At 37.9% G+C, this 26,701-nt stretch overlaps 1 protein-coding gene across 5 annotated transcripts in view; it reads left to right on the top strand.

Annotated features, from left to right (window-relative positions):
- TP63 (tumor protein p63) overlaps nucleotides 1-26,701 on the top strand; it is a 229,084-nt gene that overhangs the window by 107,064 nt on the left and 95,319 nt on the right. The window contains exon 1 of one of the 5 annotated variants that reach the window (XM_073895645.1): nucleotides 21,032-21,130. The exons of the other annotated variants lie outside the window; for them this stretch is intronic. Within the exon in view, the coding sequence (XP_073751746.1) occupies nucleotides 21,089-21,130 (42 nt within the window). The 5' untranslated portion in view covers nucleotides 21,032-21,088. Of the gene's footprint in view, nucleotides 1-21,031; nucleotides 21,131-26,701 lie in introns of those variants that run through there. 5 annotated transcript variants of the gene reach the window in all.

Genomic DNA, 26,701 nt, shown 5'->3' with positions numbered 1-26,701 from the left:
CAATGTCTGCTTAATGTTGATCAGTAGGGTCAGTTCTCATTGACATTCAGCAAATTCATTGATTGATTCACTGCTTAAAGTGTATTGAAACCTTTCACGGTATAAGACCCCGTTTAATATTTGTATGCCCAACCTAAGGTGTTAATGGAGATATTATCCTCAGTAGGATGTGATAATGTATCAGAAACCTTATTTGCTGAGCATGGTGAAGTAATAAATTGTGCTTTTGTTTACATGGCTAATTGTAAAGGTTTGGAAACATTCCTTTGATGTACTAAGAGCAGCTAATGAAGACAGTTAAATGAACCTTTATAATGATTCTAGGAGTTCAAGTCAGCTAGGAGTTCAGCACAGTGTGCTAATTTGCTTTTTGTCCCTGGCCCAAACTTTTATGTCTCTCTTCCCAAGCAGAACACCTATTTTGGATATAATGCAAGCCAGCTTGTTTTTCTTTGTAACCTAACACTGTATGCACTCTCTTAGAAGGTTGGTGCTGGAACCAGCTTCAGAGATATCTCATAGCTAATATATATATATATATATATATATTTTTTTTTACCAGTAAAGGAAATGAAGCTCAGAGAAGTGAAGTGGCAAGCCCTAGATTACATAGCCAGTTGGTGAAGAACCGAGCCTAGCATCCATATGTCCTAATTGTACTATATTATGATGCGCCCTCTAGAAAACTAAAGTGCCTGTATACTGTCTCTTGAAACTAACTCTATATTTCACCAATATCTATGTACCAACTTAAGACTGTCAATTTTTCTTGGATAATGTGAAATAGTTGCTCTCACATTGTCATTTTGCCTAACCACAGCTTATTCTTATTTGGAGAAAGTATCAAGACTTCCTCTAATGTGTTTGGTGCTTACTCAATGCCAAGTTTAGTGCCTAGACTACCATGTTTGATGGAAAGGGATATTGAATTTCTGCATCGTTTCCAAGAATTGTGCTCTAAGAGCATAGCACACCCACCCCCCACATAATCTTGTCCTGCAGCCTTGGTGGTGTAATGAAGGAGTCTTGCACGAGTCTGCTGCTTGTGGAGGGCTAAGCAGGGGATCAAATCCTCCCTTTGTAGTGAGACAAGCTGCCGGGGAAGTGATTGATATTGCAGACAGAAGTAGGACTTCAAGGAAGAAATAAGCAGATAAGTGGGGTAATAAGTAGATAATACTACTACTTTACACTTAGTGTCTTTTATCTGAGCATCTGAAGGCAGCTGTATCCTCAAACATCAAGGCCTCTCAACGTAAAGGGAGAATGGGGTCTCTCCTTTTAGTTGGTGGCCTCCTCTACAATCCATAAATCAGTGGAAAGATTTCCTAAGGAAGACCAGTGGTAAAGATTTTTTTTTTCTTCTTTTCTCTGGGAAGTTAAGCCACCAGGATATGAAGCAATCTCTCTAAAGTTATCTTGATCTTGATGCAATGATCTGTATACACTTTGCCCTACAAAGTTTGGATCTGAAAAAAGAAACTTCTACTGTACCAACTAAGGCATTTACTGTATTTTTTTAATCCCTTCTGATCATGTCAGACTCACTCCCTTTGAGTAATTCTCATTCTTGCATTTATATTACTCCTCAAAAATTTCCCTTGTAAATCTTATTTTAGGTCAAAGTCCTTAGACAGTAAATCTTTCAGACAGCTTCAGGCCATTATGGCTCCAAGAAACTATTGTGAAGCCAAGCTGTATTTAATAAGGTTGATGGGCTCAGTTAGAAATCTCTTTTAGTGTGCCTTCATTAATTTTGTACACATCTTGTTAATTCAGACAAAGAGGGTGAGTTGCCAAGCCAAAATTGTTTCCTTTTAGCAGACCATGACTGAAAATTCAGAAGCCAATTCCTAGCAGAGTTTGAGAACAATATTGGCTGCCACAAGTTTTTGTAGGTAACTTTGTTCCCTATTGAACAGACATTACAATCGTTTTCTAGACATTAAACGACCAAACATAAATACTAAGTGGCATTAAGAATACTGTTGAACATCCTCTCCATTTTTATTGCTATGTTGTGGGTTCCCCACATTTTTGTTGTTGTTTGTTGGTTAATCATAGAAATCTAATGGTTAGGAGAGATCTTCAGGATCGTCGGATCTCACCACCCAAGCAGTCTGGCACTTAGCTCCATCATTACAATGTGTAAGTAACTGGGCATAACCTTGGGAAGGAAAGAGGACACAGATCCATCCAGTCTGTATCCCCTGAAGATCAAAAGAAATTCACTGGATATGGAAAAAAAAAAAAAAAGCCACTTAATTCATGGCTAACTGTTTCACAATTTATGGTTTGTCTAAAGACAAATTTGCTTTCTTTTAACAAACAGTATTTCCTTTAAAACAAATTTCGTACTTGGCAGAAGATAAAACAGAGCTATGTATATTTAATAGTGTGCTCCACAGCCATCTTTCATTGTGACTGAATTCTTTTGTGAGCTGATGGTTCTCAAGTTGAGATAGTTAAAGATAAAATGCAAATGAGATTGTGGGTTTGTATGTGTGTATCTGTTTGGGAAGGAGTATGGTAAGGAGAACACAGTGACATCACACGTATCACTGTTTTGGCAAATCTGAAAACACTACTGGTAATTCTAATCTCTTCTACTTTTTTCCCTTCCACTTTATAGATTATAAAACACTTTTTCTTTCTTTCTTTTTATTTTTTTTAAGTAATCTCTACACCCAGTGTGGGGCTCAAACTCACAAATACGAGATCAAGAGTCGCATGCTCCCCGACTGAGCCAGTCAGGCGCCCCAACACTTTTTCTTATTTGACAACCCTCACAAGTACCTTGTAAGTGAGGTAATGAAGTTGTGATGTCCTCATGTCATAAATGTGGAAATGGAGTTTCAGCTTGTCATCGAGGCCGCAGACTTAGCAAGTATCAGAACCACTAGATTCAACTCTAAAGCCTATATTTTGACTTGGAGCCATTGCTCTCCAAGCCAAGTTCAAAGTGCTTTTAGGTATACCATCAGTATAGCACATTAGTCTGCTACGACGAAGTGCCATATAAAAATCAGTAAATACTCTCATCAAATATATCCTCAAAACCCATTTACTTAATTGACTGTTTTAAGTACAAATCTTTCTACAGAGAGAAAAGAGAGTTAAAAACTATGTATAAATAAGTCATTTGCCATGAACTGAATCCACTTGATTTAGCTTAATATGTAGGTGAAGTTTTAATGACTCCAAACTCCTCATTCCCCCCCGAAGTCAGTCTTCTTTTCTTTTCTTTTCTTTTCTTTTCTTTTTTCTTTCCCTTCCCTTTCCTTCCCTTCCTTTTCTTTTCTTTTCTTTTCTTTTTTCTTTTTTCTTTTCTTTTCTTTTCTTTTTTTCTTTTTTTCTTTTCTTTTCTTTCTCTTTTCATCCCAAAATCCAGAGGATGCTGCTCTTCTTGCTAGAGTTTACATTCTGTCCTTTCAGGGCAGAGTAGAAATTACCTTCTGCACAGTTGCCTAGATCCTAATGTCATTTTTTTTTTCCTCTCGTCTCCATTTAGTTTTGTCTACCTGCTTGAGTATGCACTTTGTTTCTATGCTTTTGTGAGGTGACATATCCATATCCTCGGCCACTGCTTCTGCCTCTCTGCGTGCCTGACACGTCTTGTCCTCAGTTTCTACTGCTCTGTAACTTCTCCTTTCTCATTTAATTCACATATTTCTTTTACCTTTTAAAAGCCCCAAACTTAAATCTGAAAAATACTTTATGAGAGGGAAACAGAGGTTAATATTTACTAATAGCTTAATGTATTTATTAGAAAAAAAAACTGTCCTAATGACCCAAACTTAACTGATTTCAAAACAGAACTTGAGGCAGCTGAATGGGTACATAAGAGGCAATTCTAGTACCCCTAGGGTGTAAGCCATGGCAACATAGGTAAACATGTATTTCTCTTAGTTAAATGCAGTGGGTAATGTAATTCTTTCAAATAGGAATGCCAAACTGAGACTGAAGAGAGCCATTTCATGTTCACAAAACTGTTGCCAAGCATCGGGACACGTATGTTCCATTTGGGGGTTTTATATTGTCAGCCTCTAAAATGAGAAAGGATTGGTTATATGCGTTCTAGAGTCTCTTAATCATGTCAGATTTTTTAGTTCTGTTTTTACCCATGCTTAGAATTATTGCTTATATCATCATCACTGTAAGCCAGGCATTCTTTTTCATCCTTATCTTTGGAATACCACATTTCCCTCCCAGAGAAAATGGCAGAGCTCTTTCTCCTTTGCCTGCTCTTCATGCTGAGGCACAAGAGAAAGTGGTTCTCATTATGGGTGTGTCCACGTACAGTCCCAGGAAATAAAGGGAAAAGAATTTATGAGCAAATGCCTAATTGATTGCTAACTAGTGAGATTCAATAGACTTCTAGAAGAGTATGACGAAGAAAATGGGCCCTGGTGTTTGAATCCCTGAATTAGCCTGAGAACCTAGGCTAGCCCCTGCTGGGTTAGAGTCCTCCCAAGCTGGGGATCTATTGGGAGCACTAGTTTTGCTTTACAGTTCTAAATATAAATGTTAGCCCCAGATGGGCAGAACATTGAACTCTCTAATTAGCCTTGCAGGTCCATCTTTAAAGAAACAAGTGTGTAGCATCTAGCCCTTTAAAAAGGCATTCTGTGCATTGTTTGCCGAAGGTCAGAGGGCAAACGTTGTTGTGACAGTTGGGTGGACTTGGCAGGCACACTTCTCTAGAGAGGATGAGAAAGAGAAGAGTAGTTGATGTTAATCTTTGGTGATAGCAATGGCAGAAGACAGTTCCCTCTAATTCTGGAATCCTTTTGCTATCCTTTCAATTCACATGAAGTTTTCAATCCAAGGAGTTAGAAAAATAGAGTCATAGGAAATGAGGTGATCTAGCCAATATCTTTATCTTCAGGGAAGTTAACTCATAAATCATACATCATAATGGCTTATGTATGAGAAAGACAGAAATAATTCAAGCCCACCAGTCTTATTCCAGCATATGTTTCCTACTCCACCTTCCATCTCCCAAGTTCCCCCATGCTCGCCTAACTTCATTTTATTATTCTGAATGCAGAATTCTGTGTCTCTGTCTTTCGTCCCACACTGTTTTAATTTACGAATGTTTTCTCTTTGTCTTCCTTTAATTCCTGCCCAACCATAACAAGACCAAACTCCATATCTCCTCACTGGGAATTAATCATTCCTTCTCCCTTGTTTCCATAGAACTGTTACTTGCAACTTAACACTTCGCATTTATTTTATTTAGCATCTATTTTATATACATTTCATCCTGACTTTATAAACTTTATTGTTTTTGTTTTGTTTTGTTTTGTTTTCAGAGATGTGTCTTCCATTCTATCAGGAAGTCTGAGGACAGATACTGAGTCTTGTTCTTTTTTAGGTCTTACTGTAAGACCATGCACAATGAAGTATTCAGTTAATGTTAGAAATGAAATGTGTATATGTGCAAGTATGTGTGAGGAGAAATAAAATAGTCTCTACCAATGGTTTCTAATATCCCTTCTAGCATTAACGTGGATCTATAACTTGATCTTAGGATACAATTAAATCAACTAATGTTTAACTATTTAAATTAGCCTTGACTTTTATTTTTCTGTTAAGATTGCCCAGTTAGGAAAGGAGGTAAAACTCAAACTTGACAATTTTCCCAGTGATGTGACCCAATAAGCACTTTTGACTTGTTTCCTTCTGGAGTAACAGTGGAGACATCAAGGGAGGTGGTCTGAGGTTTGAGGATCATGCATGAGTTTTAGTCTACCTACATAGTCCTCTAGCTATTGACGATGACTAAGAATTCACTATGACTGCTAAATAAAAATTGAAAGAACATGGACCATTTCAGGAATTAGTTGGGAGAGAAGGTGCTGAATATATCTTTTAAAAAGATGCTCAGAAGGAATCCTCGGGGTCCTGGTTTGGTCGTATTCTTACAGGTTCAGGACACACAACATTTATACTGTCATCGACTTAGCCTTTCAACACTGTAGCTTAACCCTCTTACCCTGAAGGTAATCTATCCAAATTACAAAACCCAGTGAAGAAAAAGGAATACTTAAAAGAAGAGGGCATGAGGAGTTCATTAAGATGGGAGTAATATACCTTTTTCATTTCTTTGGCACCTGAGTTACAAATAATTCCTCACCTTTATTTTTATTTTGTTGGGACTGCTCCATGGTGTGTGTGTGTGTGTGTGTGTGTGTGTGTGTGTGTGTGTGTGTGTGTTCAGATTATTTATAATGGAACCTGACATTGCCACATGTTTCTTTCTGTGATTTGAACACAATAATTTGAACTGTACTGGTTTCCATCTGAAGAAATGGTTTCTGCATTGTTATTCAAAGGTTGTTAATACTTAGTTTCTCTTTACTTTTAAGCTACATATATTTTAATCCTAAAGTAAATTCCTGTCTTTGCCGGAAATTGCCTATAGTTTTTAGATGCAGCACTCCTCCTGAATCTTTTTTTTAATCTTTCTGTAACCACTGTTACAGAATTGTCCAGGTAATGATCGATGCAGGTAATGTTTTCTTACAAAATCAAACCAGTGGCCTCCAGAGGCCAGAAGATCTGGCTTAACCACCTGGGTCACAGAGGCACACCTGCTTGGTTGCACCACTTTTTAATCGAGTTGTGAATCAGGCTTGGGAAGCTGCAACTGAGTCAGTTTATTGTGTCTGTGACAGTAGGAAGCTCAGGAGATCAACATTAAGGGAAAAGAGCTGCTAAGTAGGAAAGTATCTTTGGGAATCATTTGTGGCAACAGGACCTTCCCTTTCTCCTGCAGAGCATGCAAATAAATTGATTTGTTAGACCAAATCCCTCCCCCTTGTTGGGGCATAGGCATGAAAGAGCAGTCTCTTCTCTGGAAACCTGTGTGGCACAGAGCACGTCTAGCCTTAGGCACAGTGGATGTGTGAACTTGAATCTAACATTGAACCCCTCTGGAACCTGGTTTCCTTATCTGAGAATTGGAGATAATAAGGTCATGCCTGCTGCACAGATGTATCTCAGGGATCAACCAGAGTAGTCATCTAGCAACAGAATTGAGTGCCTATTATGCATACTCTCCAAGCTGCAGGAAGTACAGAACTAAATTGGGTATCACCCTTGCCCTCGAGCTTGTATTTTAGTGTGAGATTCATGGACACAGAACTCAAAAGTAATGAGATGAGATCTATAATCATGCAGTTATTGCCAGGATTGAGTAATTCAGAGCTGAAAGTAACTGGCTGCTTAGAGAAGACAAGTGATCCACAGATGCCAGCACAATGCTGGGTATGCAGCAGACACTCAAGTGTTGAATCAAACAGAGGAAGCACGTTATAGAGGTGTTGAAGGACACATTCGAGTTTGCCTGTTGGAAGAGAATAGAGGAACTGGGTTGCACAGAGCTGCAAAATTATAAAGTACAAGATCTACATGCTCTTAGGCTACAAAGCATGCTAATACCCAATGCTCTTACAGTATAGCTCCAAACTACTGCATCCTTCTTGGCTTATTAATAAGATTATGTCAATAAAAGTACTCAATTAGCACTATCCTAGATAGAAATATAGACTATTTTAAGGCCGAAATTTATCATGGGGTTCTTACCACAACTTGTTCAGATACTCTTAAAGTTGGATTTGGTTTGGGGCGCCTGGGTGGCTCAGTCGGTTAAGTGTCTGCCTTCGGCTCAGGTCATGATCCCAGGGTCCTGGGATCGAACCCCGTGTTGGGCTCCCTGCTCGGCGGGGAGCCTGCTTCTCCCTCTCCCTCTGCCTGCTGCTCTGCTTGTTTGTGCTCTCTATCTCTCGGTCAAATAAATAAATAAAATTTAAAAAAAAAGTTGGATTTGGTTTTCCATTTTGGTCAACAATCCTCAGGGTTCACCTCCAAACCTTATTGCATAGGCTCTGCCTTCCAGTACTGTGAATGCTTCACTTTCTTCTGTACTCAGGGTCCTTGGGACAAAAATGATACCAGGAACCATGTTTTCGTCTTTGTTATTTTTATTTTATTTTTATTTACTTAATTTTTTATGGGGGACAGAGGGAGAGGGAGAGAGAGAATCATAAGCAGGCTCCATGCCTAGCACAGAGCCCCATGCAGGGCTCAATCTCACAGCCCTGAGATCATGACCTGAGCCGAAATCAAGAGTCCACTCCTCAACAGACTGAGCCCCCCAGGCGCTGGTATTATTTTTATTTTTATAAATACTATTATTTTTGGATCAACGCCTCCTACACCCTATTCTTAGAATGAATGGAAATGGTTTCCAGAGAGAGGTGCTTTTTCTCCCATGGCTTGTGTCATAGAGTGAAGATTGTAACAGTTTGGTGGCATTGGTGCCTAGGAGAGCAGCCAGTACATGCTGCTTTGCCATTTTGGAGAAACACTAGGGTTTGTCATACCTAAGTTACCTCCACCCCTCTGCTGGAGATGGTAGGGATAGTGATCGGGGGTTCAGCTAGGGCTTCCGTCATTTTTGTTTTTCCTCTTGATCATTCTAACTTTTTGTTTTAAATATTTTATTTACTTATTTGAGAGAGAGAGAGAGAGTGAGAAAGAGAGAGAGCCCAAGAGGGGGTAGGGTCAGAGGGAGAAGCAGACTCCCTGCTCAGCAGGGAGCCCAAAGTGGGACTTGATCCCGGGACTCCGGGATCATGCCCTGAGCCGAAGGCAGTTGCTTAACCAACTGAGCCACCCAGGCGCCCTCTAACTTCTTTTTTTAAAGTGGCTTTCCTTGTTTCATTTTGTGATAAAGAGCTGTTTTCTGCCCAAGCAGACATTGTATAAACAGCGGCACAGTAAGAGAATAGTTAGTGTCCCTTAGAAGCCTATGGAGAATCTGAGAATGTCAGGCCAAGAAAGGACTTTGGAAATCCCACAGGACTTGGCCAACCCTTTGGTGCACTTCTATGGGACTGAGAAACAGAGAGACCTCAAGGTCACACAGCAAGTCACGGGGTGCATAAAGTGGAACTTAAAAAGTATATATAAATCACATTTACATACACCATTTTTTCATACTTAGGATGTGGACATAGCGCAAGTGTGAATAGTGTAGCAGAGATAATGAGTGGAAAATAGGGCTCCAGGAATGGTTCAGTCCAGCCACCTCAGTCCCTAAGCAAAGATGATGTACATACTGCTGCAGGAGATTCACAAATGGGATCATCCATGTTTTCCCAAAGTAATAAACCAATGACTTGTCCATCCTGTTTCCCAAAGCTATACTGGGTTTACCAACTGAATACATATCCTGTAAGTAATGGTGAGTGCAGACCAGTGACTTGAAACCCTAAAAGGACATTGGAATTCTTTGAGAGTTTGAATCAAAATAGGCAAAGTGTGATTTTTCCCTGGAGTTCATCCAGGATTCCAAAGTGAATGCACATCCTTTTTATTTTGCCTAGGGATTTTCTTTTTTTCCTGGAAAGGGTAGAGAGAATTTATGTAAGAAAGAAAGCTGAGTTGCCTCAAAGTACAACCTCCAGGGAGAATGAGGCATCCCCCACTGCCCCCCCAACCCAGTATTCTTGCTGAGGAGAGAAAAATGGAGGAACTAAAAGTAAAGCCTAAAATCTCTAGGGCTGAAAACATCATAGAAATCAACTGGTCTATAAAATCAACTACCCTAACAGGCTTTTTAGGAAGAAAATGTCACAAGGAAAAGGTATGAAATATAAAGTTGATAGGGACATTTTCTGTCTTCATCAATAGAGTAAACTTTATAGTTAAATACACAAACACAAATTTCAAGGAGACTAGAATCATAATAATATAGAATGCCAAATATATAACAAAACTAAGTCCAATGAACGGATTGGAAAACTACAAAATGCACAGGGAAATGTCCTGTTTTATGTAATAACAATTTACTCTCAGAGCCAGAGCTTAGCCCAAAGTCCATGGCTCTTGGGATAATACCCTTCCATGCATGATTCTTAAATGCAAGATGGACTGCCTTTCTATTGTTTTAGGTAGGGGAAATTATTTATTTTTTTTAATTTTTATTGTTATGTTAATCACCATATATTACATCATTAGTTTTTGATGTAGTGTTCCATGATTCATTGCTTGCATGTAACACCCAGTGCTCCATGCAGTACATGCCCTCTTTAATACCCATCACCAGGCTAACCCATCCCCCTACCCTCCTCCCCTCTAGAACCCTCAGTTTGTTTTTCAGAGTCCATCGTCTCTCATGGTTCGTCTCCCCGTCCGACTTACTCCCCTTCATTCTTCCCCTCCTGCTATCTTCTTCTTTTTCTTTTTTCTTAACATATGTTGCATTATTTGTTTCAGAAGTACAGATCTGTGATTCAACAGTCTTGCACAATTCACAGCGCTCACCATAGCACATACCCTACCCAATGTCTGTCACCCAGCTACCGCATCCCTCCCACCCCCCACCACTCCAGCAACACTCAGTTTGTTTCCTGAGATTAAGAATTCCTCATATCAGTGAGGTCATATGATACATGTCTTTCTCTGATTGACTTATTTCACTCAGCATAACACCCTCCAGTTCCCTCCACGTCGTTGCAAATGGCAAGATCTCATTCCTTTTGATGGCTGCATAATATTCCACTGTGTATATATACCACCTCTTCTTTATCCATTCATCTGTCGATGGACATCTTGGCTCTTTCCAGTTTGGCTATTGTGGACATTGCTGCTATAAACATTGGGGTGCACGTACCCCTTCGGATCCCTACATTTGTATCTTGGGGGTAAATACCCAGTAGTGCAATTGCTGGATCGTATGGTAGCTCTATTTTCAACTGTTTGAGGAACCTCCATATTGTTTTCCAGAGGGGTTGCACCAGCTTGCATTCCCACCAACAGTGTAGGAGGGTTCCCCTTTCTCCTCATCCCCGCCAACATCTGTCGTTTCCTGACTTGTTAATTTTAGCCATTCTGACTGGTGTGAGGTGGTATCTCATTGAGGTTTTGATTTGGATTTCCCTGATGCCGAGCAATGTTGAGCACTTTTTCATGTGTCTGTTGGCCATTTGGATGTCTTCTTTGGAAAAATGTCCGTTCCTGTCTTCTGCCCATTTCTTGATTGGATCATTTGTTCTTTGGGTGTTGAGTTTGATAAGTTCTTTATAGATTTTGGATACTAGCCCTTTATCTGATATGTCATTTGCAAATATCTTCTCCCATTCTGTCGATTGTCTTTTGGTTTTGTGGACTGTTTCTTTTGCTGTGCAAAAGCTTTTTATCTTGATGAAGTCCCAATAGTTCATTTTTGCCCTTGCTTCCCTTGCCTTTGGCAATGTTTCTAGGAAGAAGTTGCTGCGGCTGAGGTCGAAGAGGTTGCTGCCTGTGTTCTCCTTTAGGATTTTGATGGACTCCTGTCTCACATTTAGATCTTTCAACCATTTGGAGTCTATTTTTGTGTGTGGTGTAAGGAAATGGTCCAGTTTCATTCTTCTGCATGTGGCTGTCCAATTTTCCCAACACCATTTGTTGAAGAGACTGTCTTTTTGCCATTGGATAGTCTTTCCTGCTTTGTCAAAGATAAGTTGACCATAGAGTTCAGGGTCCATTTCTGGGCTCTCGATTCTGTCCCATTGATCTATGTGTCTGTTTTTGTGCCAGTACCATACTGTCTTGATGACGACAGCTTTGTAATAGAGCTGGAAGTCTGGAATTGTGATGCCGCCAGCTTTGCTTTTCTTTTTCAACATTCCCCTGGCTATTCGGGGTCTCTTCTGGTTCCATACAAATTTTAGGATTATTTGTTCCATTTCTTTGAAAAAAGTAGATGGTATTTTGATGGGGATTGCATTGAATGTGTAGATTGCTCTAGGTAGCATTGACATCTTCACAATGTTTGTTCTTCCAATCCATGAGCATGGAACGTTTTTCCATTTCTTTGTGTCTTCTTCAATTTCTTTCATGAGTATTTTATAGTTTTCTGAGTACAGATCCTTTGCCTCTTGGGTTAAATTTATTCCTAGCTACCTTATGGTTTTGGGTGCAATTGTAAATGGGATCCACTCCTTGATTTGTCTCTCTTCTGTCTTGTTGTTGGTGTATAGGAATGCCACTGATTTCTGTGCATTGATTTTATATCCTGCTACTTTACTGAATTCCTGTATGAGTTCTAGCAGTTTTGGGGTGGAGTCTTTTGGATTTTCCACATAAAGTATCATATCATCTGCAACGAGTGAGAGTTTGACTTCCTCTTTGCCGATTTGGACGCCTTTGATTTCTTTTTGTTGTCTGATTGCTGTGGCTAGGACTTCTAATACTATGTTGAATAGCAGTGGTGATAGTGGACATCCCTGCCACATTCCTGACCTTAGGGGAAAAGCTCTCAGCTTTTCCCCATTGAGAAGGATATTCACTGTAGGTTTTTCATAGATGGCTTTTATGATATTGAGGTATGTACCCTCTATCCCTATACTCTGAAGAGTTTTGATCAAGAAAGGATGCTGTACTTGTAGGGGAAATTATTTAAAAGTTGGCATTGTATTGAAATATATCTCAGTATGGAACCAGAAGGAAGGGTGATGTGTTGTGCAATTAGCTTGAATGAATATTTGTTCACGATCTATCCATTAAAAAAAAAGGGACTTACTTAAAAGCACAGAGGTGACACCTAAACCCCAGATTTCTGCTGGTGACTCCAGAGCTCTTTCCACCTTTCCATGCTGGCAACTGATTGCAGACCTCTTCCTGTTGTAGCAGCCATTTGGAGGCTATGACAGAGGAGAATGAAAGTTAGTGAAACACTAAAAAATGTAGTATTTATGGAAATAATTTATAGAAGGTATCCAGTAGCCATGTCGAGAACTACAGATATGAATAAATATGAATAAATAAAAGGATAAAAGGTAGTTAAATCTATTTAGAATTTATCATATGCTAATGATTTCCAGAAGATTGGTTAGGAAGTTAAATGTTATATATATATAAAATATATATATATATAAAATATAGTGTGATATTTTGATTTTATAGATGAAGTTTCAAAAAATCTAAGCAGACACACCAGTATTCAAATACAACTTAGTTTGATTTAAAGACTTGCACTTTCCAAAGCAGAGCAATCAATGGGGATGGAGATGAATATGTTCATTTTAATGAATAATGTATAATAGCAATAGAAGGAAGTTAATTTTGTTTGTGCATTTTTACTCTAAACTATGAAAAATATTTTAAGTAATAGTAGCTGGTAATGATGTTGTGGTAGGGTAAACTCACTGTGTTTTATATTGTTAGTCTAAAGATAAACAGGTATAATATCCAGAAATCAATGTAGTAATACCTATTGGCCCTTAAAACATTGAATGTCTTTTAATTGAATGATTCAGCTTCTAATAATGTATTTAATTCATAGTATAGTACTTTTTGCTTTAAAGTTAATAGTGTTGGGGCGCCTGGGTGGCTCAGTCGGTTAAGCATCTGCCTTCTGCTCAGGTCATGATCCCTGGGTCCTGGGATCCACCCCCGCGTCGGGCTCCCTGCTCAGTAAAGAACCTGCTTCTCCCTCTCCCTCTGTTGCTCCCTCTGCTTGTGCTCTCTCTCTCTGTCAAAGAAATAAATAAAATCTTTAAAAATAAATACATAAAAAATAAAGTTATAGTGTTAAAGAAAAATAGAAGCAAATGAATGCCCAATTAATATGAAATGGCTAAATTAATTTAACAATGCTCTGTAGCAGCTTAAAAACAGTGTTTACGTGGTGACTAACATAACATAATAAAAAAAAGTAAAAAAACAAAACCAGTGTTTAAAAAAACATATGTAATTACTTGAGTATACATTCATATTAACAGCTTAATTTTTAAAAATAGGCATATGCATATATTTACACAGACACATATACATACTTAACAAATCCATCTTTAATGTATACTATCATAAGTACAGAGTTGTGTGCAGTATATATCTCTGGAAGAGAATATACCAAAATTTTAACAGTGGTTACGTCTAGGCTACGGGATAAATGACAAAAAAGAAGTAATTTTTATGTAATAAAGTCATCAGAGTTCTTATTTCAATATATATAATACTAAAAGAGCAAAGAAACTTGGAAAGCATGTGACAAAAATATCAAAGGGTTAATATCTTATTAATAAGAAAAACACTATCCTCCAGTGGGGTAGGGATTGGAGGGGAAAGCAAAGGACATTAATACATCATTTAAAGAAGAAATGCAAAGGGCTACTAAATGTATTGAAATATATTTAATCTTGCTCATAATCTGGGGGATTCATATTAAAATAAGAAAATAATTATTTTTGTATAATTAGAAAAGATAATCCTCAATATTGTGGTCCTTATCCTCATGAAAATGCAGCTGATGCCGCCCTTTTGGAAACCAACTTGATTCTATATCCATGAGGAGACAAGTTCATAACTTTTGACCCAGTCTGTTTAGTGGTAGAAATACTTAACATGGGAAAATGCTCATAATAGTATGATAGCTATATATATATATATATATATATATATATATATATATAATATTATCCTAGCTTTGTTTGCAGAATACATACATAAAGAGAGGAGGAAGATAGATCATGGAAACTTAACAGTAATTCTCTCTGCGAAGTTTGCTTACAGATAGATGGCATGTAATTTTTTTTTATTTTTCACTTTTTGCTCTAAATAGCACATGACTTTTGTAATCTAAAAATTCAAATGCAAATTAAAGGCAGTGCTAGGAAAGATGATCTTATCTGTATGCATTTGTGCATCTTGTTACCCAGACTGTTTTGGAGTCCTTCCAAAGTAAGACACTATCTAAATTTGGGGAAGTGGTTAACAATACTGTTATTAAAATAATCATAGAGTGGGGTGTCTGGTAAATGAGCTATGAACATGGCACTGAAGGAGGGATAAATATTGGGGTGGGAGGAGGTATGAAGACATAATCTTCTTGAACAGCACAGGGTTTGTGTGGATTTGGGGGCCAAAATATACATGTTCTGCTCTTGATTTCATCATTTAGTGTTTGTCTGCATTTTGGTGTCTTCACCTTTATCTGTAAGATAGGAACAATAACAGTACTTAAATGATAATTTTGTATGAGAATTAACCACGTCTGATATATATTCAGTGCTTTGAAGAGTGCCTGCCCCATTCAAAGTACAAAGAGAGAGAATCTAAATCCTGTCACCATTTTACCTTCTACTTGACAGTTGACAAAAATAAAAAATGATAGCCTGAGTACATCTGTAAGATTTAGGACAGAACTCAGCTCCCTTTGTATGCCTGTAAGATTCATTTTTCAGTCCAGCTAGTGATCCTGAAATGGTTGTCATCTTATATCTTGCTTTGGAACTTAGCCTTAGAATAAAGAGAATATTAATTTGATGAATTAATTAAGTGGTTTTCAGTAGTTTCTACAAATGCTAATTCTTCTCATCAATCCAGAGCAGGAGGAGAATGAAATCACTTGGGAAGGATTAGAGCCCTAATGTGTGTTCTGTGTTGGCCATCCTTTATGGTAGCTGGCATCAAAATGATCTAATTGATTTTGTTCTGTGGCAGCTTGGAAAGTCCCAACATTTCTTAGCTTTCACACATGCTCTATAAAACCCCAATCTTTTTTAACTATTACAGATTTATTATTCTGACAATTTTCCTTTTGATAAATAGTTATTAAGAACTTGAGGTACTGTACTTAGATTGGAACCATCATTTTTTTTTCTATTTTCATTAGATACTGTGCATTAATTCCCACAGGAAAGGCATCTGTGTCATACCTTGAGTAAAATATCTACTGTTCAACCTTCTAATTCTTTCTTATAGAATTAAGTGTTCAACTGAACATATTCATCAAGTTTTTAGACGCTTAATGTGATACGATGAACAAAAAATGTACCCCGACCTCAAAGTTCATAGCCCACTGGGGGAGAGAGACAAGTATACAAAATTTGGCATTGTAAGGTAGTATTTTATTACTGTTTTTATATACATTCGTATAAAAAAGAGAAAATTTAACTTCAATTGGGGAATTGGAGAATTTCTCATGAAGGTGGCGTTTAAGGAAACTGAAAATGTTTTCATGGATCAGGTAAAGAAAATGAAGGCATTCTAGACTGAGGGACTAGACTGAGCAGAGGGTCAGGAATGGTCAGCTAGGGCCAGCATGTGGCAAGCAGAGTGGAATATATGGAAAGTGTGGTTGAGAGCATAGCTTGGAGCCAGACTGTGAAGGGCCCTAAGTGTCTGTGGAAGTACATTGACCCTTAAACAATATGAGGATTAGGGACACTGACCCCTGCATGGTTGAAAATCTGCATATAACTTTTGACTTCCCCAAAACTTAACTACTCAAAGCTTCCTGCTGATTGGAAGACTTCTTGATAATATAACAGTCCATTAACACGTATTTTGTATGTTTTATGTGTTATATACCAAATTCTTATAATAAAGTAAGCTAGAGAAAATGTTATTAAGAAAATCATAAGGAAGAGAAAATACATTTACTGTAGTGTACTGTAAAAAATCTGCAAATAAGTGGATCTGTGTAGTTCAAATCCACGTTCAAGGGTCAACTGTAGTTGGTTTTGTTCCATTGGCACAGAGACATCTTGAGAAGTGACATGGTCGGAGTTGTTCCTCAGGAAAGATAAAGTGATGGGGAGGAGGACTCTCGTGGGGAGGTGGGGACAGTAGGGACATCACTGGATATTCATTTTTCTACTTCATTCAGGTAGATGTGTGGTTAAAGCATAGAAAGTTTGATATGTTTAGAATCAGGCATGTATTCTTTCTTGGAGTCTCAACTGCTACTATAAAAACAAGTCACCAATCTTTTGTTTCCTTTAATAAATGTCTACTTAATCCTGGCTAAATTTACCCAAGCCTCTTTACCTTCTCTTCTCTTTTCTCAATTCAGTAGAACTGACATTTTCATGAGGGAACCCACTAAAACACTGATCTCCAATCTGTGGCTTCATGAAACCTAAGGACTTCCCACCCTCTACACCTAACTCCAATCACTGGGGGCAGATCCAGATCCAGGAACACAAAATTGCATCCATTTTTTTTTTTTTTTTTTTTTTTTACTTTTTAGAATGTTGTAGGTACCATGTTATTCCTCACCCAACTTCACACACATGGATTAAGAAGTTCAAGCAAATGTTTGATGTGTGCCAAGGATTTATACAACTTGCTTAACTTTCTTACATAGAGATATAAAATGGAACCATCGATACTTGTTATATTATAAAGATAACATGTCAAATCAGAGAGCAAAAAAATTTTAATAAAATGGTAAAGGTAAGTAATCTGTTTTGGGAGAGAGTGGATCTTCACTTGTTTCTCATACCAATATAAGTCCCATAGAGTTAAAAGATTTGCATGTGAAAAAAATGTTAAAAGCCACAACAATATGAAATGATAATATGGTTGAAGAATTTTATAATGTTGGTCTGGGAGAGGCCTTTCAAACTATGCTTGAAAAATAATAAGTCAGGATGCCTGGGTGGCTCAGTTGGTTAAGCATCTGCCTTCAGCTCAGGTCATGATCCCAGGGTCCTTGGATCGAGTCCCACATCGGGCTCCTTGCTCAGTGAGGAGCCTGCTTCTCTGCCTGCCACCTGCCTTGCTTGTACTTGCTAGCTCCCTCTCGCTCTTGCTTGCTCTCTCTGACAAATAAATAAAATCTTAAAAAAAAGAAAAATAATAAGTCATAAGGGAAAAATGATAAATTTGACTATAGAAAAATTAGGATTCTTCTACACCAGAAAGCAACCCATAAAACCATAGATAAGTTTGAAAAACCAGACACACACATGCAGAAAAATATTTCCAATGCTGATAATAAAGGGTTATTATCTATAAAATATAAAGAGCTCCTACAGGAATAACTGTTCAGGAGGATAGCCAACAAAATGTTAGCAGTATTATTTCTGGAAATCAGAAATGGTGATCCCACATCTTGGATGACTTCTCTTCCCAGGGCACTGGATTTATAACACTGGTAGTCTCATCAAGGGGCAGCACTGACCCCTCATTCTGAGGCCACGATGCTTTGAGGAATCTGGGAGAAAGGGCTGAGAATGGAAAGTTGTGAGCTCTTAATAGAGTTGTTCTGACTCCTGAGGACTTGGGAAACCCACTTCAAATCTTTGAGCTTGTTTATTTATCTGCAAAATGGGGATAATAATACTTACAAACATCACTAAGTCGTTAGGAAAATTAATGCACATTACTAAACCTTTGAGATCCCAGGATAAGCATTATTGCGTGGGGAGTAGAGAGAATCGTTGCTTCTCTGTAACCTCCTGCTTAAGTAAATGCTTGATATTTATATACCAGTTCTGAAATGAAACATTATCAGATGCGCTTTAGTTAACTCTTTTATGTCAATGTGTATACTAAGTTTGAATTTAAATGAATTGGTAAATATTAGCTTAGTTTTTATCATGAGGATACTAAAAGTAAAAAACACAGATTGTCCCCCACAATACACTCTACCTTTTTCTTTAAGTCATTTAAGCATCTTGGTATCTGTACAACTTGATGGCTTCAATCGCACAGTTTGGAGATGAGCAGATTGTCATATAAATATCCAAGTAAAATAAGAATGCAAATAATCCTCTAACTTGCTTCCATGGATTCTGGACAGAGACTCTTAACTGTCGTAATGGTCTTTAGAAATCATTTAGTTCTGCCTCTCATTTCACAAATGAGGAACTTGAATCCAGAGCGGTTCAGTCCTGCCCCAGAGGCACAGGGCTAACTAAAGGCAGAGTTGGGATTACAGCCTATATTTCCTAGTTATTCCTACAACCCCCAGGCCTGTGCTTTTTCCCCTCAGCTACCCAAAGCACCCAAATAGCAGGGACAGATAGATAGATAAGATACACGTGTCTTAGGTTTTGTCCAGAACCTTAGTAGCTATGTTAGACATAGACCAGCATCCTCAGATCTGATTGTGCTGAAGGCTGAGTTGGTCAATAGAAAGATTTTGGCATTTTAGTCCATCACATCCTGCTGGGACTTTTTTTGACTTTGTAAAAGAGGAAATGTGTTTCCATTTGATGGAACATTATCAACATTTGAGTCTGTGAACCCTACATTTAGGGTTCAAAAAGGTATGCTACCCCATTATTGTAAAAAAAAAAAAAGATCCAATATTGACTTTCTGGGCAGTTGTCCTAATGGCATTTACTTTACAACATTGATTCCTGAGCCTGATTCATTCAGAACTGCCTCATGGGCAACACACAATACAGCTGGGACCTGGTCCACACATCTGTTTTTAAGAAGCACCCTGGATGATTCTTAGGGTCACCCACGTTTTTGAACCATTGGAATAGAGCACGGATTAAGGAACCAACAATCTGCTCTTCACTGTTGACCCAAAAACTGTCAGTGGGTGTAGAATTTAAATACATGATACAAACAATTATACTGCATTTTGTACCCAGAGCTCATTTGGTTAATATTTCAGAGAAAAAAAAATGCATAAAAAATTATGTCTGATATAAATCTGTAGTGTTATAGGGTTTTGTCATATTCTTTGACACCTGATTTTCATATGATGTTATTGAAAATTTTTGCAAAAAAAAAAGCTTTCTTACCAGTGATTCGGGAGCTTTAAAATAAATATGCCAATAATCACATGGATGCAAAAAAAAGAAATAAAAAGGAGGTAAGTCTAAGGTCCTGAATATATTTGCAAACTTAATTTCTAAAGTTTATATACCAACCAAGCCTGGCTTCTAATTTTCTTCTAATCTTCTTATCTTTTAAATTTTAGAAAAAATAAATCTAAGTATCCACTTCTAGCTGTCTCTGCCAAGTTGTACCTTTCAGGCAGGACAGAGGGACTTGGCCTTCCAAGTACGGGGTGGGGAGTGATATTTTGATATAGATCTAACTGAATTACATAGCATACTCAGTAGTAACAAGAGTATTTTAGTGAATCAAACCATAACCATCAGGGTGCATTTCACCTTCACTAAATTATGGTAACCAAGGCCAGATTCTACAATAATGTTCTTATGCGTTTATGTAGATATATTTTTAAGGCAAAAGCCAATTGGTTTCTCACACTTTAAGATTTATTCTTTCTGTTTGTAATTTATTAACTGTTTATAGAAAAAGATAATGTCTTGAGCATTAATGAAGACTGGATATAATAGAGAAAATATTCAAGTACATAAGCTGTTGTATTGATTCCATGTCCCAAGAAATAATGATAGAAAGAAGTGGTGCTTTTTTTTTTAAGGCTTAAAAAAAGATGGGCACTTTTCCCAGGATTTCTATTTCCTGTACATAATATGGATGTTTGTTTGTTTTCACAAGTTAACGGGACCGATGGTTTAAATTGTTCTTTGACTATGTTCTGAAAAATCGAGTGACTACTGTTGGCATAACTTTGTGTTAAGCCACTGGCATTTCTTTGTGGAGAATAAGTTGAAATTTTTTTAACTATCCGGCAGTGGATTTTAATTTTTATATTGAGACAATATAACCATGGATTTGAGCATTTAGAAATGGATTTGAGTATTTAGGATTTAGTTAGAAATTCCTAACTTTATGTAGTCATTCTTAAAACTCCACATCTAATTTAAAAAAGAAAAAAAAAAAAGGCTTCCAAAAGCTTTCCCTGAAGTTTTAGTTTTCAGTTGCAAAGTGCAAAATAACCTTCTGAAAAGCCTTCTCTAAGTCCTGGTGGTGGGAAGGTCTGAGGTTTGTTTGGGGAGATTTTGTTTTGTTTTTAGGAGAGAGCACTTTCTTATGAAAGAGGCAAGGGAAAGTTTTACCTGTCTCTCTCCTGTTTTTTTTTTTTTTCTTTCTTTCTTTTTCTTTTAAAGATTGGTGATAAGGAATTCTAACTACTTAATGAGATGGGAGAGGCCTCACTCCATTGGAGTGGAGGACTCCAGGTGGAAGTTGATGGATTGGACAGGTAAAGAGAAGAGTCCCGCCCCCTCATGCCTATAGTTGGGTATATATTAGGGAACCTAAAATTATGTACAGAGAGAGAAAGAGAGAGAGGGACTTGAGTTCTGTTATCTTCTTAGTAGATTCCTATTGTCAGGGTCTCAGAGGGGGTGGGGGGGTTGGCAAAATCCTGGAGCCAGAAGAGAGGACAGCGGCATTGATCAATCTTACTGCTAACATGTTGTACCTGGAAAACAATGCCCAGACTCAATTTAGTGAGGTAAGGATTTTAGATTTTAGACTCCATTTAGAGATGCTTTTTCATTTTTATTTTTTAAAATAAAAGCTTACATATTTGTGGTTCTTGGTCACCCAATGTAATGTTTTTGCCAATTGTGTATAGAAATCTCCTTTTCTTGGTTAATGTTTTCTGTGGTGACTCTAAGATTTTTTTTTTCCCTTTAAGTAGGAGATGGAATAATAGAAAAGGGAGAAGAAAATTATCTGGGTGACGTTATGTATTTGAAGAAACCCAATATTCAGGAGTTTGTAAAATCACTTTTTGTAAGAACAGACTGGGAGAGAAGCTCACATTCTGCTAGATACGTGGAAATTACTCCTCTGTTGAGTATTCACGTACCAGTAAGACAAATTAGTTGACTGTGTCTTAACTCAGTTAAGTTCTCAGTTCTATCTCCAGACTTCATCCTAAAAGCAAATGAAGCTTTTTCAAAATAATCCAGGTGAGATTTTAAAAAAAACAAAACAAAACCATCTTCTTTTTGAATTCTATCAATCCAGGGACCCATCTAAATCCTCAGGGGACTTCACTAATGTCCCTATTGTCTGGTGATTGACTTAAGACTTTTACTGTATAATGACAAAGTTTTTGGGGGCAATGCATTATTAAATATTTATACATGAGTACATGGCAATGTGTATCATAGCATATAGGATTTTAGGTAAGGAATTGATGATTTGCCTCTCTGATCTCTCCTCAAATTTGTCTCAGGGACTTAAATCACTGGGCAAAGGGATACGGAAACAAAACTCCTGAAGAGACTGCAAGGCTTTGAGGAAGTTTCCTAAGGTTGAGGGAGGTCTAACAGCAATATTAGTTTACATTCCTCAGAATAGGGCAGCTGTGTTGACACTAATCAGATTGGGGAGGGGGGCGGGCGCGGGTGGTGAGCATGAGTTCAGGGTTTCGGATGAAAATGCTTGCAGGGGAATGCTTGGAAAAGTAGACTGGAGTGCTCAAACTGAGCTCCTTAAAAATCAAAACAAAGTACATGGGACTCGGGTGCACACAGCAAAAGGAAGAGTCGCGCAAAGGGCAACAAAGCAGGGCCTGCACTGTCATATTGACCGTGCTATTGTCTAGACACCTGAACTGTGTAAATATAGCAGGGGAAATATCGAGTTATCTACAGAAGGAAAAGGAAGTGCCTATTTTCCTTTAAAACATTCAGGCAGGCATGCTTGTCCTCAGTGGAGAAACTTGAGTTTCTTGTTTTGCTTTAATATGGAAAGTTAGCTTAAAATGTTACCAAACGGTTAAAAAAATTGGAGGTGACTTTAAAGATGATCTTGTTTCTATGTGATCCCAAGTTGGCCAGTTTTAATCACTAGAGAGGTGTTCTGTCAGTCATATCATGTCTGACTTTGTGTTTGTTCACCAGCTATTTCACACTTATATTTATAAGCTGGCTGCGATCTGCCTTCATGTCTAAGTAGGAAGGGGTAGAAAGGAAAGATGATTTAGAGATATCTATAAGAAAAGTATGAAGTTGATGCAAAGTGGAAAGTAATGATTATTTCTCATGAAGGGAAAAACTGAATAAATGTTTTGCTTAGAAGATACCAATAGGAACGCTTGCCTTTTATGGAGGCAAAAGAATCATGTCATATGTGAGCGTATAGCGCCCTTACCGTGAGAGAAAATACCTTTCCATGGCTTTGCAGTTTTCAAAACTTTAGGTAAATGTGTATAATTAGGTGCTCAAGTTGTCTGTTTTCTCTTGGAATGCTGCTAATGTGTATAAGAGGCTATCTATGAAAAAATATGGCTGAATTTCTCTGCCTTCCTGCAAAAGCTGTGGTGAATTTTATATCCTTCCACTAATGTGTGTTTTATGCATAATTTTTATAGCTTCATTTTCATCCTATTGCTTAACAATGGCTTTCTTTGCTGTAGAGGGTTACATTTTAATATCTAGTCCTCTGTAAAACCACAGTTCTATATCTGACTATACAAAATGTCTGGGACTGCATGGCCCTGAGAATCCGGAAATTTAATGCAAAAGTTGGTAACGTTTTAGGATTCGTCTTGAGATAATGTTCATTAGTAACCATCAATACGGAGACAGTGATCTATTATCACACAAAAATTGTTAAAAAATTGGACAGATTAAGAATAAAGAGGCATGTAACTCCCCATGAGAGTGAAAATGATTTTGAAACTATAACCCAATCTCTGACTTCAAATAATTTTTAAATTTAATTTGTTAGTAATTTCTTTGGGTCGATAACTCAAAAACAATAGAAGAACACTGATCCTTCTCTACTCCCTGTTCCACAAATTTCCAATTCTTTCCCTCCAAGCAGAGCTGGATTTGGGGAAGCTGTTAGTGAACAGGAAGGGGTCCGGAAGGGCGGAGAACCTGGGCAGGATGTAGCAGGCACGGCTGAAGGAGCTACCCCTGGATTACAATGGAGAAAGGCCTCAAGCAAGCACCATTCCAGTGTGCCAGGCTTGGAATGACACGGCCTCTGGGACTGGTCTCAGACTTGGAGAGAGAGACCCAAAGGAAAGGAAATTCTTCACAGATTAAGTTTTAGTTCAACTTTCTTGCCAAAAAACTGGGCTCTGTGTGCGTTTGTATGTGTGCATGCATGCATGTGTGTGAGAAGGAGAGAGAAGGAGAGAGGGGGGAGAGAGAGAGAAACAGACAGAAACTCTCAAATCTTCCTTAGAGGGACTTTCAGGACATTTTTATTAAAAATCTGTATCTGGGTTTCTGTGTGAAGATGGAAAGGTACTTTGGTGAATGGGTTCCAGTATTCTACAACTAAACGGGACTTCAAGGTTCATATACTGAGATGCCTCATTTTACAAATCAAGGTTAATGGTCGTTCTCTCTGTAGTCCAGAGAGCCATAGGTGTTTAAGTCAGTCCCGTTTACTTAATTTAACCTTTTTTTCTTTCATATCAAGAGAGATAGAATGCACTCTGGAAAGGGCTATTGGAATTCACCGTAAATGCCCCCCAAAAGTTTAAGTAAAGAACTGAAGTGCAAATCTACTTGAGAGCAAGAAGAGTAATTCGAAGGCGGTAGTATAAGATCTCAGAGTTGAGGACCTTGCCATTTAATTGAGCTCTGGGCCTGCATGGTCAAGGGAAGCAGTCTTTCCTATCCTAATGCTGTCTCCAAGAGGCATTTTTCCCATGGGAGTGATTTTTCTCTTAATAGTTAATAAATGTCTTATCTCAAGCTTTCCCATGTTGTGCTTCTGTTATGTTTATTTAGCGCCATAAGTAAAAGCATAGTAGCGAAGAAGCAGAAGCTGCAGATTTAATTTAGCTGTCAGCCAGGCTGTGTTCCTCACGCTATGCTATGGTCTTAGGTTGCATTGCTTGTTTTACAATTGGTTGCCCTCAAGCCCAGAGGGGACTGGGAGAAAGAGATCTTAGATCACAGATCATAGATCATACTTTCTTTTGCTACTATTGGAAAAATGAGTGGTGATAATAAATCACTTATCCTTTACCTAGATAAGGAAAAAGCATGTTTGGTTTGTTTTGTTTTTTAGAAGAGCAGTGATCCTCAACTGTGGTATGGAGAGTACACTAAGAAACATGAATGAATGTCTAGTGAGCTATGGCAACCAAAGAAATATTGGTTGCCTTTTCATCATTCCACATGCATCTTCTGAGTGCAAAGTTACTAAAATTTTCTTAGACAATGAGTATGTATAGAATCTGGATTCTATATTCTTCCTCTTAAGGGAGTATGAGTCTGAGGTTAGGAGATTTTAGATTTATCAAGGAAGGATATGGGTCAAACAGATGAGAAATACATTGCCACAGATGTTCCTGAGTTTTCTTTGAGGTGCATATGATTACTTTGGGTGATACCCGAGCTTGTGGGATAGAGGAGTATAAGTAAAAGTCTTCCCTTCCTAGTAATATTTTGAAAGTAAACTCCCCCTCCCTGTTGAATACCCTAATTTATTCCTTTAATTATAAAATAAATAAGGAAGAGTGAACATAGATACCAAAAGATACCCTTGTGAAAACTAACTTGTTTATTTCCATAAAAGTCTTACTACTTTGTAGACAAAAAGTTTTCCAAGTCCAACGGACTCAGAATTTTCTCTTGAATGTATGATGAAAAAAAATCAGATGACTGATGGAATATTATTGTCCAGTGCCAATTTAATGGACTGAATCACTTATGCAGAACATCTAGTACAGTAATGGATTTGGGTTCTGGAAGAAAATAGATTGAAGTGTCAAGGTAAAACAGTGGATCCAAGAGTGAAGCTATGAATTTATTTCTTAATCTCCTAAGAACACAATTTGGAGGCACAAGAAAATAGTAAAATGGAGTTTATTAATGTGCTACCTCTCTCAACATTTTATAATTTTCACTGATGCCTTTTCATTAAGTTGAATTTTGTCAATAGTCATGAATGCTACTGCTGAATGGAGAGAAACTTAGGTTAGAGGACTGACTTACTCTTTTTAAATAAGCATTTACTGAGCATCCGTTATGTATAAGATGGTGCGTAGGATATGAAAATGAGTAAGAAACAGTTCCTACACCAAGAAGTTTACAGTTCATAGGGGAAATGAACACATACAGTTATAATACAGGGCAGATCCTCATTGTCTTATGAGAAGTGTGAGCAAGATAATATAAAGGATCAAAGAGAAAGAGAGTAATTTGAAACAGGAGGATCAAGAAAGTCTATATGTATAAGTAGGATGCAGCTGCACTTGGAAGGTCAGGTAGAACTTTCTAAGTCCTTGAAATATGAGAGGGAAGGAGGATTTTGGGTGAAGAAACAGGCGTCAGCAGAGGCACAGAGTTGGGGTGAATGCTGGTGTGTTCAGCAATGTCAAATAGCTCAGATGGAATCAAAAGCATGAAAAGATTAGGAAATAAAGTTAGAAGTGTCAGATAGAGGGGCTCATGGAGGGCCATGTCACATTTAATATTGTGGCAGTGATAAGCCATGGAAGGATTTTGAACAGAGGAGTAGTATAATTGGAGCTGTGCTAGAGCACATTTGGGAAGGATAAATGGCTTTGCTTCAGACCACCTACCAGTATAAAAATGCATTTCTCTGCTTTGCACGTTGGCTGTCTGTTTTGCAGGAAAATTCACCACTCTTCTGGAACCTTTGGAAGGGTAGAAATGGATTGTGTCTAAAGTCTTACACAACTTAGGCATTCTCTGTGTGTTGCTCTCTTTAATACCTATGGTCTCTGCCCTGGGTAAGTTGGGGACCATTGGTTTTGGTTTATCCTAATTTATGCCTGCTCTTCAAATGTAATCATGAATAGAACCACTTTCACTTTCAAAAGGGTTCCACTTAGAAGACAAAGTATATGGTCACCCTACAAATAAAGACCTGCTCTTTATTTCACTATTTGCCCCAACCCCCACCCCAAAATGGAAAAGTAGTATAAATTTGGTTTAAGCAGATTCAGTAGTTTTGATATCCCACCCACTTAGATTATTTCGCCCACGAAAGAAGCATTTCCTGACAACCCAACATTTACTTGAGAGCTAATTAAGCATAGTCACAGGGCTAGGCACTGTAGGGAAAGCAGAAGTGAGTA

The sequence above is a fragment of the Callorhinus ursinus genome, unplaced genomic scaffold, assembly GCF_003265705.2.
Source record: "Callorhinus ursinus isolate GAN/ISIS: 27379988/994484 unplaced genomic scaffold, GSC_fseal_2.0 scaffold1, whole genome shotgun sequence".
In the NCBI taxonomy this organism is placed as follows: Eukaryota; Metazoa; Chordata; class Mammalia; order Carnivora; family Otariidae; genus Callorhinus; species Callorhinus ursinus.
The sequence above is the reverse complement of the archived record's forward strand: the minus strand, read 5'-3'. Positions and strand labels throughout refer to the sequence as shown.